Here is a 16,048-nt window from a genome sequence, read left to right as displayed (position 1 = left end):
ATTCGTGAATGAGGCTGGAGGCTGGGCACCCGACCGCGTAAAATATAAATGGTGTTGACGTGTGAGATTGTACTCGTTGGCAACAGCAAATGTCTGCCCTAGTTTAATGACGTTGGGACTGAATGGGATCGTACTACCCAACTTTACCGCAACTAGGACGTCTACAACCGTTTACCGCCGGTAATGGCAAGCACAAGATGGTTGTCTGTGCATTAAAATTAGGAAGCGCGTTGTAGCAGTACGACGAGTACGATCTCATGCAGCGCCACAGTATTTTCGACAATGTTCTTACCTGCAGGCAACCATCGAGTACAATCTCACACGTCAACACCACTGATTCTCCTTCCACCCCATCGTCCTATTCACGGTTCTCACTGCCAGCATTTCACAGCGATTTACCGACAAGAAAGTCAATAGCACAGGTCAAAGCGCAGCATAGCTCTACATTATTACGTAAAACCAAATAAAACAACTAGTAGCGTGCTTCTCACCACCTCAGAACGCCTTCGCTTCCAGCGCAACAACTTGACCGTCGACGTAGACTTCGCCGGTCTCCTCGGGCGGCGCGTAGTCATAAGTGTCCTCGCTGTAGTCGCACGTGCGGTAATCGATCGTCTCAGGACACCAGTCGTCGCAGTCGTACGGATCGTCCAGGATCACCCGCGTGCGCGTCTGCAGGCCGTTGTCGTCGCATCCAGTCATCCAGTCGCTCCATTCCCCCATTGTGCACTCCAGGCCGCGGCACGATCCTTTCTCGGTTAGTGCCGGACAGGCTGTGCCGCCGTTGCTCGCTTTAGTCACCACCTTGCGCGTCCGAGATCGTGTACCAGTGCTCGAAGTGCACTTGGTCCAGGCGGACCAGTCGCTGACTACGCAATTCACTGGCGTTGCCACAGTGCACGAGGCCGTCTCCGTCAGATTGGGGCACTCCAGTCCGCCGTAGAGCGGCGCAATCGTGACGTTCCGCGTACGAGTCCATGATGAAGTGGAAGCGTCGCACGCTGACCACGAGCCCCAGGACCCAACCTCGCAGTTGACGGGGTCACAAGCTGCAGCCTCCGATAGGGGCAAACACGCCGCACCGCCGTAAAGCGGCTGCGTCGCCACTGTGCGCGTGCGCATCTTGAGTCCAGAGGTGGCGTTGCAGGCTCCAAAGGCGCTCCAGTCGCTGAGTTTGCAGTCAATGGGCTCGCAGAAGCCTTGCTCTGTCGCGTTGGGGCACGCACTTCCTCCATACATCGGCGCGACTTGAATCGTCCGCGTCCTCGTCTTGCTGCCAGACACGGGGTCACAGGATGTCCACGGCCCGTACTCGTTCATGACGCAGTCCACGCGGTCGCATGGCGCTGAGTCCGTTAGTTCAGGACAAGCGGCGCCATTGTATTTGGCCTGCTGCAGGATATCACGGTGTCGCGTCTTGTTCCCGGTGCTCGTATCGCAGGCGCCCCAGACACTCCAATCGCTCACCACGCAGTTGACAGGATCGCACGTTGCGTTCTGGAAGAGATCGGGGCACACGAGTCCACCGTACAGCGGAGCAACGTCGATCTGACGAGACCGAGTCTTCACCCCGGCGACGTCGTTGCACGGCCCGTACTCGGTCCAGTTGCTCACCTGGCAGTTGACGGGCATCGCTGTCTCGTTCTCGCTGGTCCTGCCACAAGCCAAACCGCCACGAACCGAGTGCTGAAGAACTGCTCGAGTTCTCATCCGAACGCCCGTGAGTGGGTCGTAGGCACTCCAGGGCCCCCACGTGTCGAGCGCGCAGTCCACAGGAGGACAAGGGATCGTCTCCGTAAGCGGCTCACAAGCCTTGCCACCGTATAGCGGGTTCTGCGTGATCTGTCGAGTGCGCGACCTGGTGGCATCCGCGTCTGTGCAATTAGTCCAGTCGCTGAAGATCCCAACAACGCACGGCACCGGATCGCAAGGCGCTTCCTGTGTGAGCTCGGGGCACCTGCATCCGCCGTACAAATCGACCTGCTTCACGAGTCTTGACCGTGTCTTGTTCCCTGTGGTTGCGTTGCACGGGCCCCAATCGTCCCAGTCGTCCACCTGGCAGTCCACTGGATCACACGACTTGGTTTGTACAGTTTCGGGGCAGCTCGTACCTCCGTAGAGCGGAACTTGCAGTACCGACCGAGTTAGCGTCCGTCGTCCTGAGAGCGGGTCGCACGCCGACCACGTCGCGTCCCAGTCCCCCACTGCACAATGCACGGGGTCGCAGCTAGCGATCTCTTCCAGCGCCTCGCACGCAGTTCCGCCGTATAAAGCGCGTTGCGTGACTTGACCCGTGCGCGACTTCTTGCCACAGCTCGAGTCGCACGTTGACCAGCTCGTCCAGTTGCCCACTGCGCAGTTCACGGCACCACACGGAACTTCTTCGCGGGTGGATCCACACGCCAAGCCTCCATACAGCGCTGGCTGGACGATCGATCGAGTTCGAACGGAGCTGGTGTCGCTTCCGTCGCTCTTGCAGACGCTCCAGTCGGACCATGGGCCCATGACACAGTTCACCGGGTCGCAGGACGCTGATTCTTCGAGTGCGGGGCATTTGTCTCCTCCGTACTTCGGTTGCGTGGTGACTGTGCGTCTGTGAGTCTTGGTCTGCGAAGTACCGTTGCAGCTCTCCCACGAGCCCCAAGGACTTACCACACAGTGAATTGGATCACACAGCACGTCGTTCGACAGATCGGGGCAAGCTGCGCCGTTGTACAGCGGCTTTTGGACGATAGTGCGAGTCTTCGTCTTCTTGAACGTCACGGCGTCACACGCCCCGTGGTCGCCCCAGTCGCTCACCTTGCAGTCCACTGGATCACACGCTATCGTTTCATTGAGAGGAGGACACTCCGTGCCTCCGTGTCGTGGAGTCTGGGTCACTAAACACGTGCGCGTACGCAGGCCGGTAGTGGCGTTGCAGAGTCCGTAGTCGCTCCAAGGACCCACCGCACAATTGATCGGAGCGCACGGTACGTCCTGCGTGAGTTCGGGACACGGATTGCCCCCATAGAGCGGCCGCTGCGTCACATTCCGATAGCGGTGCTGATGCGAGTCGTCCGTATCGCACGACGTCCACTCCGACCACTCGCTCACTGCACAGCAGATCGGGTCACAGGGTTTTTGCTGAACGAGAGGAGGACACGCCAATCCACCGTACAGTGGTTTCTGGGTCACGGTTCGGGTCTGCGTCCGGTTGCCTGTGGTGGCGTTGCAGTCGCTCCAGTCACTCCAGGCAGACACCGCGCAGTTTACAGGCTCGCACGGTCCTTCTGACACAAGCGGGGCACAAACAGCACCGCCATACAGAGGCTGCTGCAGGATGGACCGGTGCTTGAAGCGCTTGCCGCAGGTATGATCGCACGCGCTCCAGTCGCCCCAATCCTGGTCCACAACGCAATCCACCGGATCACACGGCGCCAAGTCCTCGAGCGCGTCACAGGCTGTGCCGTTCCTCTGAGGAGATCGTGCCACTTCACGCGTCCGCCGTTTGGTTCCTGCCTTTGCGTTGCAAGACTCCCACGAGCTCCAAGCACTGAGTTCGCAGTTGACCGGTGGGCACGCCCGGGTCTGTTCTAGTACGTCACACTCGGCACCACCTCGAACCGCATTCTGAACTATGGAGCGCTCGCGAGTTTGAGTCGGCGTGTAGTCTGTACACACACTCCAGTCATCCCAGTCGCTGAGAATGCAGTCAATGGACGGGCAGTCCAACGACTCGCTCAACCACGGGCACTCGGCGCCTCCGTAAGCAGCAGGGACGAGCACTGGACGAGATCGAGTCGTGGTGGCATTATTCAGTCCACACGAAGTCCAGTCCGACCAGTTCCCAACAGAGCAATCCACCGGGGGACAAACCGCAGTCTCAGTCAAGTCGGGGCACTCCTCACCGCCACGCACTGCTGGCTGTACGACAGTGCGGTTCCGAGTCTTGACGTATCCGTAGTCGTCCGCATAGCAGTCGCTCCAGTCACCCCAGTCGCTCACCGTGCAGTTGATGGCCTCGCACGGCTGCTCGTCCTTCAGCACAGGACACAACAATTCTGCGGCGATCTCGTCCATTTCAGAGTTGCCGCAGGTAGACGGAGGCGGCGGCTGCTGGACAACGGCGCGCGTACGCGATCGCGTCGGCGTGTCTGCTGTGCAAAGCGACCAGTCCCCCCAGTCGCTCACAAGGCACTTCTGGCAGCTCCGAGTCTGCGTGAGTGGCGGACAAGCCTTGCCCCCGTGTGACGGCTGTACTCGGACCGTTCGAGACCTCGTTTGGGTGTTGGAGGCAGCATCGCAGTCGCTCCAAGGCCCCCACACGGTCACGCCGCAGTTTACTGCCTTGCACTCCGTCACTTCCTCGAGCGGTGGGCACAACGTTCCTCCCCCGCGCGGCGTTTCTTCACACTGGCGAGTCCGCTTCCGCTTCCCATTGGCATCACACGAGCCAAATTCAGACCAGCCACTTACTTTGCAGTTCCTCGGAGGACACGGATCCGTCCGAGTGAGCGGCGGACACGCCTTTCCATTGCCTTTCGGCAGAACGAGAATGGCTCGAGACTTGGTCTGCGTCCAAGTGGCTTCGTCACAAGCTCCGTAGTCCCCCCAGCAGGAAACTTCACAGTCGACGTTGCTACTGCATGGTTTCGTCTCCGTCAACGCTGGACACGATTTCCCGCCGTCATCCTTTTGGAGTACTCGCCGCGACCGAGTCTTGGTGTTAGTGTTAGGATCACAGGTTCCCCACTCCCCCCAGTCGCCCACCGAGCAGTCTACTGGCCTGCAGTTTTGAGTCTCTTCAAGCGAAGGGCACTCGGCGCCTTTGCCCGATCGTGGAGTGAGCACCGGACGCGTGCGTGTTCGAGTGAATTTGCGACTGGAACAGCAGCTCCACTCGCTCCAGTCGCCAACGCGGCAGTCAACGGTCGGGTTACAACTGCGGGTTTGCTGGAGATCTGGACACGCCCTCCCGCCAGGTCCTGCAGCTTGAGTCACATTGCGAGTGCGAGTCTGAGTGCGCGACGCTGGGTCGCACGTTGAGTAGTCCGACCAGTCCCCCACTTCGCAGTTCACGCGCTTAGGACAGCAAGACTGCGAGTCTTGGAGCGCCGGGCAGCACTTCCCTCCATTCTTGGGCTGGGTGATGACCGACCGGTTGTGCACGCGCACAAGAAGACTGGGGTCACAAACGCCCCAGTCGCTCCAGTCACTCACAACGCAGTCCACCTTCGGCGCTGGCCTCTCCTCCATCAGCGGGGGACACACAGCGCCACCATCGGGTTGCTGTAACACAGTCCGGAAGCGTCGCTCTTTCTGTTCGTCGCCGTCGCAGGGCGTGAACGGGGACCAGGAGCTGACGCTGCAGTCGACGGGCACGCACGCTTGCACTTCTTCGAGCTTGGGGCACGCCGCGCCTCCGAAACTCGCCGGAGTGATAACGGAGCAGCGACGTGAGCGGGTTTTGGTGGTCGCGTTGCATCCACTCCACGCGGTCCAGTCGCTCACCTTGCAGTCCACGGGTTGGCAGTCTTCCTCTTGAATGAGAGTGGGGCACTCGGCGCCTCCGTGGGCGCAAGGCGTCGTCACAGTCCGCCGGCGTGTCCGCTTACCGCTCGTCTTGGAGCATTCACTCCACGAGCCCCAGTCGCTGACTTGGCAGGCCACGGGAGCACAGGCTACCGCCTCAACCAAGGCTGGACATGCAGCACCTCCGTCCTGAGGAGACGTCAAGACTACGCGAGAACGGGAGCGCTGCTTCGTCACAGGATCGCAAGCCGAGTAGGGGCCCCACTCGCCCACTACGCAATCCACCTTCTTGCACATCGTCGTCTCCTTCAGAGCTGGACACGATTTACCCCCGTCAGCTTCGCGTAGAACAGTTCTACGGCGGCATTTTGTGGCCCCACGGAGTTCGTAGGGCCCCCACGGGCTCACTTGGCAGTCGGTCGGGTTGCAGTTCTGCTTCTCCACAAGAGGCGGGCACACTGTGCCGCCGTACTTGGCTGGGCTCACGATGGTTCGCGTGCGCTGACGAACACTCGAGGCCGTGCAAGACTCCCACGAACTCCAGTCACTCACTTGGCACGGTTCCGGTTCGCACGGAGCTCGATCCTCGAGCACAGGACACGCAGCGCCGTCACCCACCGGTTGCAGAGTAATAGTCCGAGTCCGTTTGCGAGTTACAGTGGCAGCGTCACAAGCTCCAAAGAGGCTCCAGGCGCTCACTTGGCAATCTCCACAAGCCACTAACTCCACGAGGGCGGGACAAGCCGCTCCGCCGTCCTTCGGCTGCGTCACAACTGTGCGAGTACGTCTTCGTTGGTTCCCGGGAGGACACGCGCCAGCTCCGTTATCGTCCCAGACCCACTTGCTCACTTGGCAGTCCACGGGCTGGTATTGCACCTCCTCCACCAGAGGCGGACACGCCGCTCCGCCGTCGCACGCTCGGATCACCGACCGCGAGCGGCGCTTGTACTTGAGACCGTCCGTGTCCTTGACGAAGAACTCGAACGGGCTCCAATCGCTGACTGCGCAGTCTTGAGGAACGCACGCTTGGGTGTCGACGAGCGGCGGGCAGGCGGCGCCTCCGTAGCACGGAGTCGTCACCACGACGCGAGCGCGTTGGCGCTGCAGCGTCTTCGGGTCGCAGGATCCCCACGGCGTCCAATTCCCCACCACACAGGGAACAGGATCACACGGGACAGTGTCCACCAGCGCTGGACAATCAGCTCCGCCGTTAGCCGCCGCAGTGACCACCGTCCTGGAACGCGTCTTGGTGCCCGTCAGCGGGTTGCAGACGGAGAAGTCGGTCCAGGAGCTCACCACGCAGTCCACACACGTCACAGTCTCTTGAAGAGCAGGGCAGTCCTTGCCCCCGTCCTGAGGCTGAGTAGTGATAGTTCTCGTCCGTCCTCGGAGCTTTGTCGTGGGGTCACACACTCCACTCCAGACCCACGGACTCACGACACAGTCCACCGGATTGCACGGAACCTGCTCGACGAGCGGAGGACACGGCAACCCGCCGTCTGGCTGGCACGTGACTTCACGGGAGCGAGTCTTGATCGTGCCCAGGATCTTGAACGCACTCCAGGTCCCCACCGCGCAGTCCACGGGGACGCAAGCCTGAACTTCCACCAGCGACGGACACGCCGAGCCGCCGTACAGCGGGAACGTCTGCACTGTTCTCGCCCGGGACTTGACCTTGAGCAGGCACGTGCTCCACGGCGTCCAGTCACTCACGACGCAGTTGATGGGGTCGCACGGTACGCTCTGGGAGAGCGCGGGGCAGGCGGCGCCTCCGTCCTGCGGCGGGACCGTGACCACCCGCGAGCGCGTCTTCCAGCCCGTGAAAGGGTTGCACGTGTAGGCGCTCCAGGGTCCGACCTGGCAGTCGACGCGCACGCAGGGCTGCGACTCCTCCAGTGCAGGGCACGGCGCCCCGCCGAACAGCGGCCAGACCACGACGTTGCGGCGCCGGGTCTTGACCGTGGAGTAGGCGGCGGAGCAGCCGCTGAAGTCGCCCCAGGGCCCGACTTGGCAGTCGATCGGCGGCACGAGCCACCACTCGGGGTCGGCCGAGACACCGAACAATACGGTGGCGACTACCGCCAGCGGGAGGAAGAGCCGGATGGGGCTCGAAAGCATTTGGAAACGACGCTACGCAGGACTTGGACGACCTTCTACTCGGGACGAGAAGTGGCGAATCGATGCAGACGATGGAAAGCATCGACAAGAGAGAGAGAGAAGATCTTGGCTGGCTGTGTGGCCGCCGTCCGTCGCAGGTTGATATCCATGGGGGAGAGATATCCCGCCTGGAACAGTCGCTGGACCAAGAGCCGCGATCTTCACTGACAGCCCAAACAATTGCTGGTGTGGAGTATCAACTCTAAATTCGGCCTTAAATTCGGATCACATGGTACACCGAGCCATACGGATCGGGAAGCGTTTTGTTGCCATGGTACAGCGTGGCGAGTGTGCGCGTGCACTTGAACGCATTTAGCCAGTCGACGCAAGGGACGAGGCCGTGCACGTACTCGTGCAAATATTGCACACTTTTGCACTGCAAAAATGTACGGAACGCGGGACTCGAACCCGCAACCCCCAGATTCGAAGTTTGATACGCTTTCCATTGCGCCAGCCCCGCTTCCGTCACCAACAAAACGCAAGTTAAATGAATAAAGTAAAAATTAGTAGTTGTTACCTACAGAAATTGAGAGTACCATAAAAATAAAAAATCAATTAAAACTTTTCTTTTTACTGCCAGTGCGGTTATCGCGCATTGGTGACAATTCAGTTTGACTTGGTCCTATGTCGAAAGCGCTGTTAGAGGCGATTGCTTGCACTTGCGATGTCTTCTTACAATTGCTGCACAACAGCAACTTTGCTATGTTATCGCGAAAACATTATCACCAATAAGTAGTATCTAACCTCACTTCGGCTTCATCGATCCGGAGGGGTCCTCGAAAATGTGTACACTCGCGGTCAGTACCGGTACCGTACGTCATACACGTAGCGATACGCGGGCCTCGTATCTGCACCGCCACGACCTGCGAGCGAGTCTTCCAAATTGGGATCTAGTCCGAGAGTGGATTGCAGAGTACTTTAGGCAGTTTTGGAAGCTGATTGGCAATCGGTGCGTACTTGGTAGCCAAATGCACCCTCAAAATTACTTTTTCCTGCAGTATTCTGATAACGAGTACAGCTTTCGAATCGTGTGTAGGGGCAACTACAGGAAGTCGCCAATCCTGTGGCCTAGGATCGTCTCGTTCTGATACCAGCCCCGCTCTAGATTCTTCTCGAAGTTGACGTCGTTGAAGGGGACGGGGGTGACCACACCGAAGTCCGCAGTCTCCAAAGCCTTGCGCGCTTGGTCCGTCAGCTGCGACCAATGGACGAGGTCTTGAAAGTCGCCCGCTTCCAACGACACATCAATTGTGTGATACCCGCCCACAATAAAGCCCAAGTAGTACTCCATCTTGGGGTGGGTGCCGTTCATATACCCCTTCACGGTAGGAGGATAGGTCACGTAGACGGCGCCTTCCCGGGAGGCTGAGACTCCGAGAAGGGACGGATTCTCCAGCGCCGGGTTGTCGAGCCAGACGATGGTGTTGATCCAGTCATGGCGGACGGGTGGGCTGCTCTCCTCATACCAACTGATGTCTCTGGGGAAGTACCAAGCGTACATGATGGCCCAAACGTCGCGGTACCACCCAGATCGGCTGTACACTTGCGAGCCCAATACCGATCCCCTGCAGCCGTGACCGTACGGGTTTTGCACTTGCGTTCCTCCGTCGGGCGCCTTTGGGTCCATTCCGCCGCTCGTGTCGCCGGCCGCATTCACAGCAGCGTAAGAGTGGCAGCCGTCCCAGATGGCCAGGCTGGGCTTGTACTTGATAGCAGCCTTCTCGGAAATCGTTTTGGGCTCGAGCTCAGGGAACGGCTGGACCTTGTCATAGTCAATGACAGCACCTTGGGCTGCAACAAGAGCAGAGCCTAGCAAGTCCCGATTTTAAAAAAATCGTAATTTGAAACTTCCCATACAAAAACTTATATACAAAGTAGGTGTGTCACCTCTAGGTGTTCTGTAAGCTTGTGGCACGTCCGGAGGCATTCTATGCACTATACAAACATCAAATGAAATAGACATCCAGAAAAATATCCAGGGGATAATCAGGTGAATCGTAACCGTTGTGTACAGAAGACAGTACCTAAGATGCAAGTTGGATGTGTCGTTGCAGACAGAAGCATGGCACTCTGTAGTTGAAGCAACAAAGCAACGAGGATTACCACGTTTGATCACTAAGTCAAATTTCATTGACTTCAACACCGAAGTAATTCGTTGCCTGGACCCTTCCCAACTAACAACACACACTAAAGCGATACACCTGCATTCATGCATGAGGTGGATGTAGTTTACCACATGGTTTCTCCATGGGTGCAAGAAGTTCTACAGTTGAATATTTCAATTAGCTGCTGCTTAGATTGATAGATGCCAAAGCCATGCCTTTGCCAATCCAGTCAACAGGAAAGCAGCGATTACAAGCCGTTTCGCTAATTGGAGCATACAAAGGCAAAGTTGCATCTACAACTATGTGTGTGGGTATCCAAAGCCTCGCTATACTGGGAACCGCATCGACTGCAATTGCATTTATCCAAATCGCTTATATTAGTTTGCAAACGTTCACGTTACTACCTCTCGCCCTTATCATTAGCAGCGCCAGCCATGCCAGGTGTCGGCTCGTTTGCCCATCGGTCATACAATGGACACCAAAGCGGCATCTCCGGCTCGGCCGGAATTCGTCTCGGCTCGTTCTTTTCGCTACTACCTCATTCGAGTCGTCGCCTTCACTCAGGCCGGCTCGTTTTCGGGCTGATCATGACTGCTTGGTCACCGTAGTCTCCTTCAACAGCATCAATATTAATCTGGTTAGCTCATGTAGGCTACGATACAACATCAGTCTAATAAACTGCATGCAATGCAGTATACAGGACAACATGATAAACAACACACCATTGTTCGGAGCACGCCATACCGCATCAACTCCTGCCGTCGTCTTCGCCGCTTACATTAACGCGGAAAGATGTCGGAATCCTTGAGCGCGGGAATCCTGAGTGGGCCTCTCCCCCAGGCCTTCGAACGCCAGGTACGAATGCAGCGGGTTGAGCAGTGCGACCGAGCCCAACAGCTTGACTGTGTACGACAGCTTGTACAGCTGCAGCAGCAGACGCTTGCCTGTAAGCAGCAAAAACAACTGGTGAGGCGAGGCCGATGAAACCTTTGTCGCCCAGGGGGTTCGTATAGCGCAGCCCAAGACTGTTCCCCAGGGGTAGACCCAGAGAATCGACTTGAGAGTCAACAGCAAGAAGATAGACCCAGAGATTCGCAGCCGCAAAGCTTCAAACCCTGAGAATCACACTCCTTGGTTGGCGTGGGTACCTTGTGTAATCCCTGTCGGCTCGTTTGTCTTCGACGGAACGGCACTCCACCGGTTAAAAATGTAACCTCGAAGAAGTGCGGGAGCGCACGTCTACTTCAGAACGCACCTCCACACCAAAAGGCAAACCCAGAGAATCAGATCTCCTGAAACCCAGAATATCACGAATTCAGGGTCCAGGATTTCAGTCAACTCTGGGACTTGGAACTCAGAAGACACCTTACCCAAATGCCCTCCTAGCTCGATAAAACCAACAAATACAGAGTATACAAACACTACAAATAGCCGTCACTTATTCTTTTGGACCCTTGGACGGTGGGTCACACACACTAGGCTCACTCGAGTCTGAAATTCAGGGGCCTAGCTCCCCTGAGACTCACACGAACGCGCACCACCTCCAATAAAGGAGGAAAATACAATCACTATCAGTTACCTTCCCATCACACAAGCAGTCAATACAAAATCCTGGAGGCGACTACCTAGCACCCCAGAATACCCTCTGGAATAATATGAAATGGGCTACCACGAGCACAGCAAGTGACCCAATTAGGATATGGAATAGATGGATCACCCCAGGAAGCTCAAGGCCGTCGCTGGTCACCACCTCACTGGACTTGAGTTTGATGGAGCCCACACAGACGGCTGTCCTTCGCCGTTGATGTGCCCTTAGCGTCCCGCGGTCGTAGTCTCGGGTCCTCCGGATTTCCGTCGGCAGGCTTGGCCGAAGTCACTTGCGCAGTACAGGGTAAAAGGAACTCTGTTTGGTTTTTATCAGCTACTTCTCTCTCTCTCTCTTCTTCGGGCAAATATCTTCTGTTCACTATGCTTGGGGTCAAAATGTCTTGTCTTGAGTATACCTTGGGATCAGCGGTCCAATCTTGCGATCGGCTTGCGAATCCATTGTCGCACGGCGTCGAAAGTGCCAATTGTGGGTCCTTAGACTTGGTTTAGTATGGTGCAGGACTCCCTCTCGACTCCTCGAAAGTATCCAGTCTGTGCTTCCATGACGGTTCTTCAAGGTCACGCATCATTTTGATTGCAGACTGGCTTCGAACTGGCTCGAATCCCTGAAAACCAGGTGACACTCAGGGTCATCTTCTGAAATCCTGGGGATTCTGAGGAATCTTGGGGAACTGTGGGGATTCTTGGGTGTTGGCTCGGGAAACACTTCAGTTCAGTATAGAGGGTCTGGATTTATGGCCCAAACCCAGAGAATCATCTTTGGAACTCTGGGTCACCTGCACTCAGGGAGGTGAACTCTGGGTCATCGTGCGGCACTCTAGGTTTCCGTGCGACACTCTGGGTAACAAGTCTGCTGCAGTGCAGACTCGTGTGTATCTCCTCAAAGCCACACTTTTAGTGGGTTTAGCGGCCTCCTGCGCATGATCATGGTAGTAGTGGGTTGATTCTCATGGTAATTTGATCCACTGGAGCACTCTGAGCCACAGCAAGATGAGGCGTACTCTGGGATACATTCTCCAGAGACACTTTCCGCCAGACTTTAGGCACTCATCGTAAGGGAAAGTCCGCGGCTGGACTGAGTGTTCTCTGAAATTCTGGGCGTGCACTCCCAGGATTCACACTTCCAGCCAGTTGGGCTCATCTGCGGTCAGACGCTGGATTCATCCCGAGAAATCACTTGTCTCCCACAGTCGCCATCCATGTCACACGGGTACAGCCGCGCCGTATCCCAGTCATCCACCAATCAGCATCCGATACAAACTCCAGGTCACAGAGGTGACGGCACATCGTCGGCAATTTTCTGGGGACCGCCTCGTGTCTACCGCCCCTTCTGGTCCGGGTCCATCAAAGAGGAAATCGCTCCAAACTGGTGAACCATGGCCAAGCTACAAAAACACACAGGTCCATCCACCGTCGACTTCGATACGGCCGTTGCACTCTGTCGACTCCCACGGTTTCATTCACTTTGGCGGCACCCTGTCTCCCCAACGGTTGGTCAGGACCTATCTTCAAGGTTATTCTCTCAAACGCAAAAACTCCAACGGGCAATGCGCGGTCACACCGCCATTTCGCAGATCGTCAACATGGCGGAGAGCGCGACTTCGGACGGCAAGCAAGCGACGGCGCCAGCTCAAGGCACGGCGCCTCCCGGCAGCACGCCACCCCCGACACAGCAGCGTACCGGCGACGCCCCTGCAAGCACCGCACCAGCAGGCGGCGGCAGCGGCCAGGCGGGTAACTCAGCGTCCGGCGACACTTCGACGGGCAGCACCAAGACGGGCGCGACCAAGCGCGTCTCCTTCTCCATAATCAAATCAAATCAAATCACATTCACGTTTTCCGTCTCCAATATTCACACATTCCGTCGATTTTCCCCAGAGTTTCACAGTGTCACCCAGAGTTTCCCCTGAATATCACGTGTAACTCTGGGTCATTGTCACCCCAGAGTGCTAGACTCCTGGGTGATCATCTCCAGCCTGCATGGCCTGGAAACGGGCCCGCGCTCTTGCGCCTTGATTGAATTCGTAGAGCAGGGCACCACAGTTGAGCTTCGACACAGGCAGCCACTCGGTCTCATCATACCCCTTCCACTTCACAAGGTACTCACGAATTCGTCTCGCTGTCCGAGTCCGTTTAGTCCATCGCAAATCCAGGATTCGCTCAACTTCGTACTCATCGTTCGCAGCGTCGGGCTCCCAACTGTCTTCAGGCAACAGCGCCGCATCAAAGTCATCATCCTCGTCCACGTCGATCTCCACAGTGGGCCGCTTCGGGAATAGTGCTCTGGGTTTCAAACGGCTCACGTGTACTCAGGGATTCACGCGATATCCTGTGTTCTCGACCCTGAGTTTCACGCGGAAGTTGTCATGGATTTCCTGAATTCTGAAGGGGCCATGCCACATATGAGCCAGTTTGCGGCTCAGCCCGGGCTGCACTTTGGGTATATACAGCCACACAGCATCACCGGCTGCGAATCCTGCCTTCAGTCGTTCGGACAGCTCTCTCCCCTTCCTGGTTTGTTCGACAGAGCGCGCACGCTTGGCCTTCTTCTTCTGAAGATCCTCAGCGCAAGCTTGTACATAACTATAGTCACGCTGTAGCTTCCTGCGCCACTCGTACGCAGTGCGCTCCTGGATACTCGAGGGCCTGGGCCCTAACATTGCAGACACCGTGCCGTGTGCGTCCCAGCCGTGCACCAGAAAAAACGGAGTGTCCAAGCGAGCGGCATCGAACGATGTATTCAGGGCAAACATCATGCGCTCAGCATGGTCGTCCCAGTCACTCTGGTCCGCCTCAGCAATGTACGCTCGAATGCTGTGCACGACAGTCTGCACCGACCGCTCCTGTTGTCCGTTCGCCTGGGGGCGATACGCCAGAGTGGCTTGCTGCTTGCTACCCAAAAGTTCACGGAAGCGCGTGAACACCTCACTCATGAACCTTGGGTCTTGGTCGTGCCTCAGCATCGAGCTCGCGCCGAATCTCCTGAAGACATGCTCCTCGTACACTTCAGCGACATCTTGCGCCGTGGTATCTCATGGGTTTACACATGACGAATCCTGAGAACGCATCCTGAAAAAGCAGCAGGAACGTGTTCCCACGGTCCGACGGCAAGTGTGTCGCGAAATCCATAGACACAACTTCAAAAGGGCGCCTCGGTTCGATGTTCCCAGGGGAAGGCCCTGGATTCTGAGGGCGCCCCTTGCCGCTGGCGCAATCCACACACTCTTTGACGAAAACTTCCACATCAGCGTACATGCCGTGCCAGTAGAACTCAGAGCGCAGCTTCTCGTACGTCCTCGTGATCCCCTGGTGCCCACCCTGAAAATCTTCGTGAGCGTAATGCAAGATATCCGGTCGCAGAGCTTTCGGCACCACGAGTCTGAGTTCGTCAACCATTTCTCGGGGTCAATCTCTGATAGACCGACTCAAGCGGTACAGGACTTCTCTGGAATCCAACACGAAATCATCAGCGACCTTCGCGAGTTTCCTGACTTGAGCGTGCGACAGCCTCGTCGTGTCTCCTTTCAGGAAATCCTTGAGTTGCAGCAGGTGATCATCTTTGTCCTGGTGCACTTTGATGCGTCGCCAGCGTTCCGCCTGGTACTCCAGAGGTCCCATGGGTTCGCTTTGGGCTTCGATCTCCTGAGTTCGCGCCTGAGTCATTACTGCAAACACTTTGGCCGCCACAGGCAACGGAGCGCGCTCAGGTCCAGGGATACCCAGAGTTTCGACACCCTGAGAATCACTCCCTTGAATTCCAACGTTCAATAACACCTTCGGTCTTACCAACTTCTTGTGAATCTTGGACACCAACTGCAGATGTGTTTGTTCGTCAACATCCTCCACCTTCCAGGATTCACCAAGCGCGAGGGTCTTAGACGTCAGGTAGTCTGCGGCCTGGTTAAACCATGCACCAGCCGCACAGACTTGAACTTCGTCTTCAGCACTTCATACTCAGCCAGCTTCCTCTGGAGATTTGGCTGATTGCAGTTGATGAGACTCTGGGCTTGCTGGATGGCAATCCTGGAGTCCCCAACCACAACGATGTCCTGAATTCCACGCTCAATCGCCAGAGTGAGGCCCTTCAGAAGTCCATGATACTCAGCGTCATTCACAGTCACGTCCTCCAGGATTAATCCCTGGGCATCCAGGATTTCCCACCCAGGGACATGCCACAGAATGAAGCCACAGCTCCCTTGTCGCGTGGAAGTCTTAGCGGCGCCATCGAAACTCAGAATACACCCCTCATAGTCCGCTTCCAGCATTTCCATACTGATAGGCACTGGAGGTTTAACGCGCCCCTTGGCTGGGATCAGGTTTTCAGCGATCTCATCCAAGTGTTCTCTGGGGGTAATACCCGCACCTAGAATTGCAGCCAAGCCGTCTTCATCCCGTTGAACTCTGCGTATCTCCAGGTTCCAGTGGGACAACTTCAGACCCCACTTCACCGTTCGACCGTCTGCCGACTGCGAGGTCAGCAACCACTTCAACACAGAATATCGCGTGTAGACGACGATCTTAGGGCTGCCTTCAACCAAAGTGCGAAACACCTCCAGGACCCTTAGGATAGCAATCACCTCCTTTTCCGCAATGTGATACCGCAGCTCAGCGTCATTCAGGACGCGACCTGTGAATCGAACCGGGTGCACAATCCCGTCGGGGGATCC

The 16,048-nt window shown here is 56.9% G+C and overlaps 2 protein-coding genes and 1 non-coding gene across 3 annotated transcripts; all 3 read right to left on the bottom strand.

Moving 5' to 3' along the window:
• Positions 1 to 495: 495 nt before the first annotated feature.
• On the bottom strand, positions 496 to 7,629 carry PHYSODRAFT_518414 (hypothetical protein; the record flags this gene model as incomplete). The annotated part of the gene is made up of 1 exon (XM_009535793.1): positions 496 to 7,629. One exon carries the CDS (start codon positions 7,627 to 7,629, stop codon positions 496 to 498), a length of 7,134 nt encoding a protein of 2,377 aa, XP_009534088.1.
• Positions 7,630 to 8,055: 426 nt separating this feature from the next.
• Positions 8,056 to 8,128, bottom strand: PHYSODRAFT_t1409. Its single transcript has one exon. It is a non-coding gene; the product is annotated as a tRNA-Arg (tRNA).
• Positions 8,129 to 8,710: 582 nt separating this feature from the next.
• On the bottom strand, positions 8,711 to 9,475 carry PHYSODRAFT_521124 (necrosis inducing-like protein NPP1 type; the record flags this gene model as incomplete). The annotated part of the gene is made up of 1 exon (XM_009535792.1): positions 8,711 to 9,475. A coding segment is annotated over one exon (765 nt), but the record flags the coding sequence as incomplete, so codon positions are not given.
• Positions 9,476 to 16,048: the final 6,573 nt, after the last annotated feature.

This window comes from Phytophthora sojae, assembly GCF_000149755.1.
Source record: "Phytophthora sojae unplaced genomic scaffold PHYSOscaffold_8, whole genome shotgun sequence".
Classification (NCBI taxonomy): Eukaryota; Oomycota; class Peronosporomycetes; order Peronosporales; family Peronosporaceae; genus Phytophthora; species Phytophthora sojae.
The sequence above is the reverse complement of the archived record's forward strand: the minus strand, read 5'-3'. Positions and strand labels throughout refer to the sequence as shown.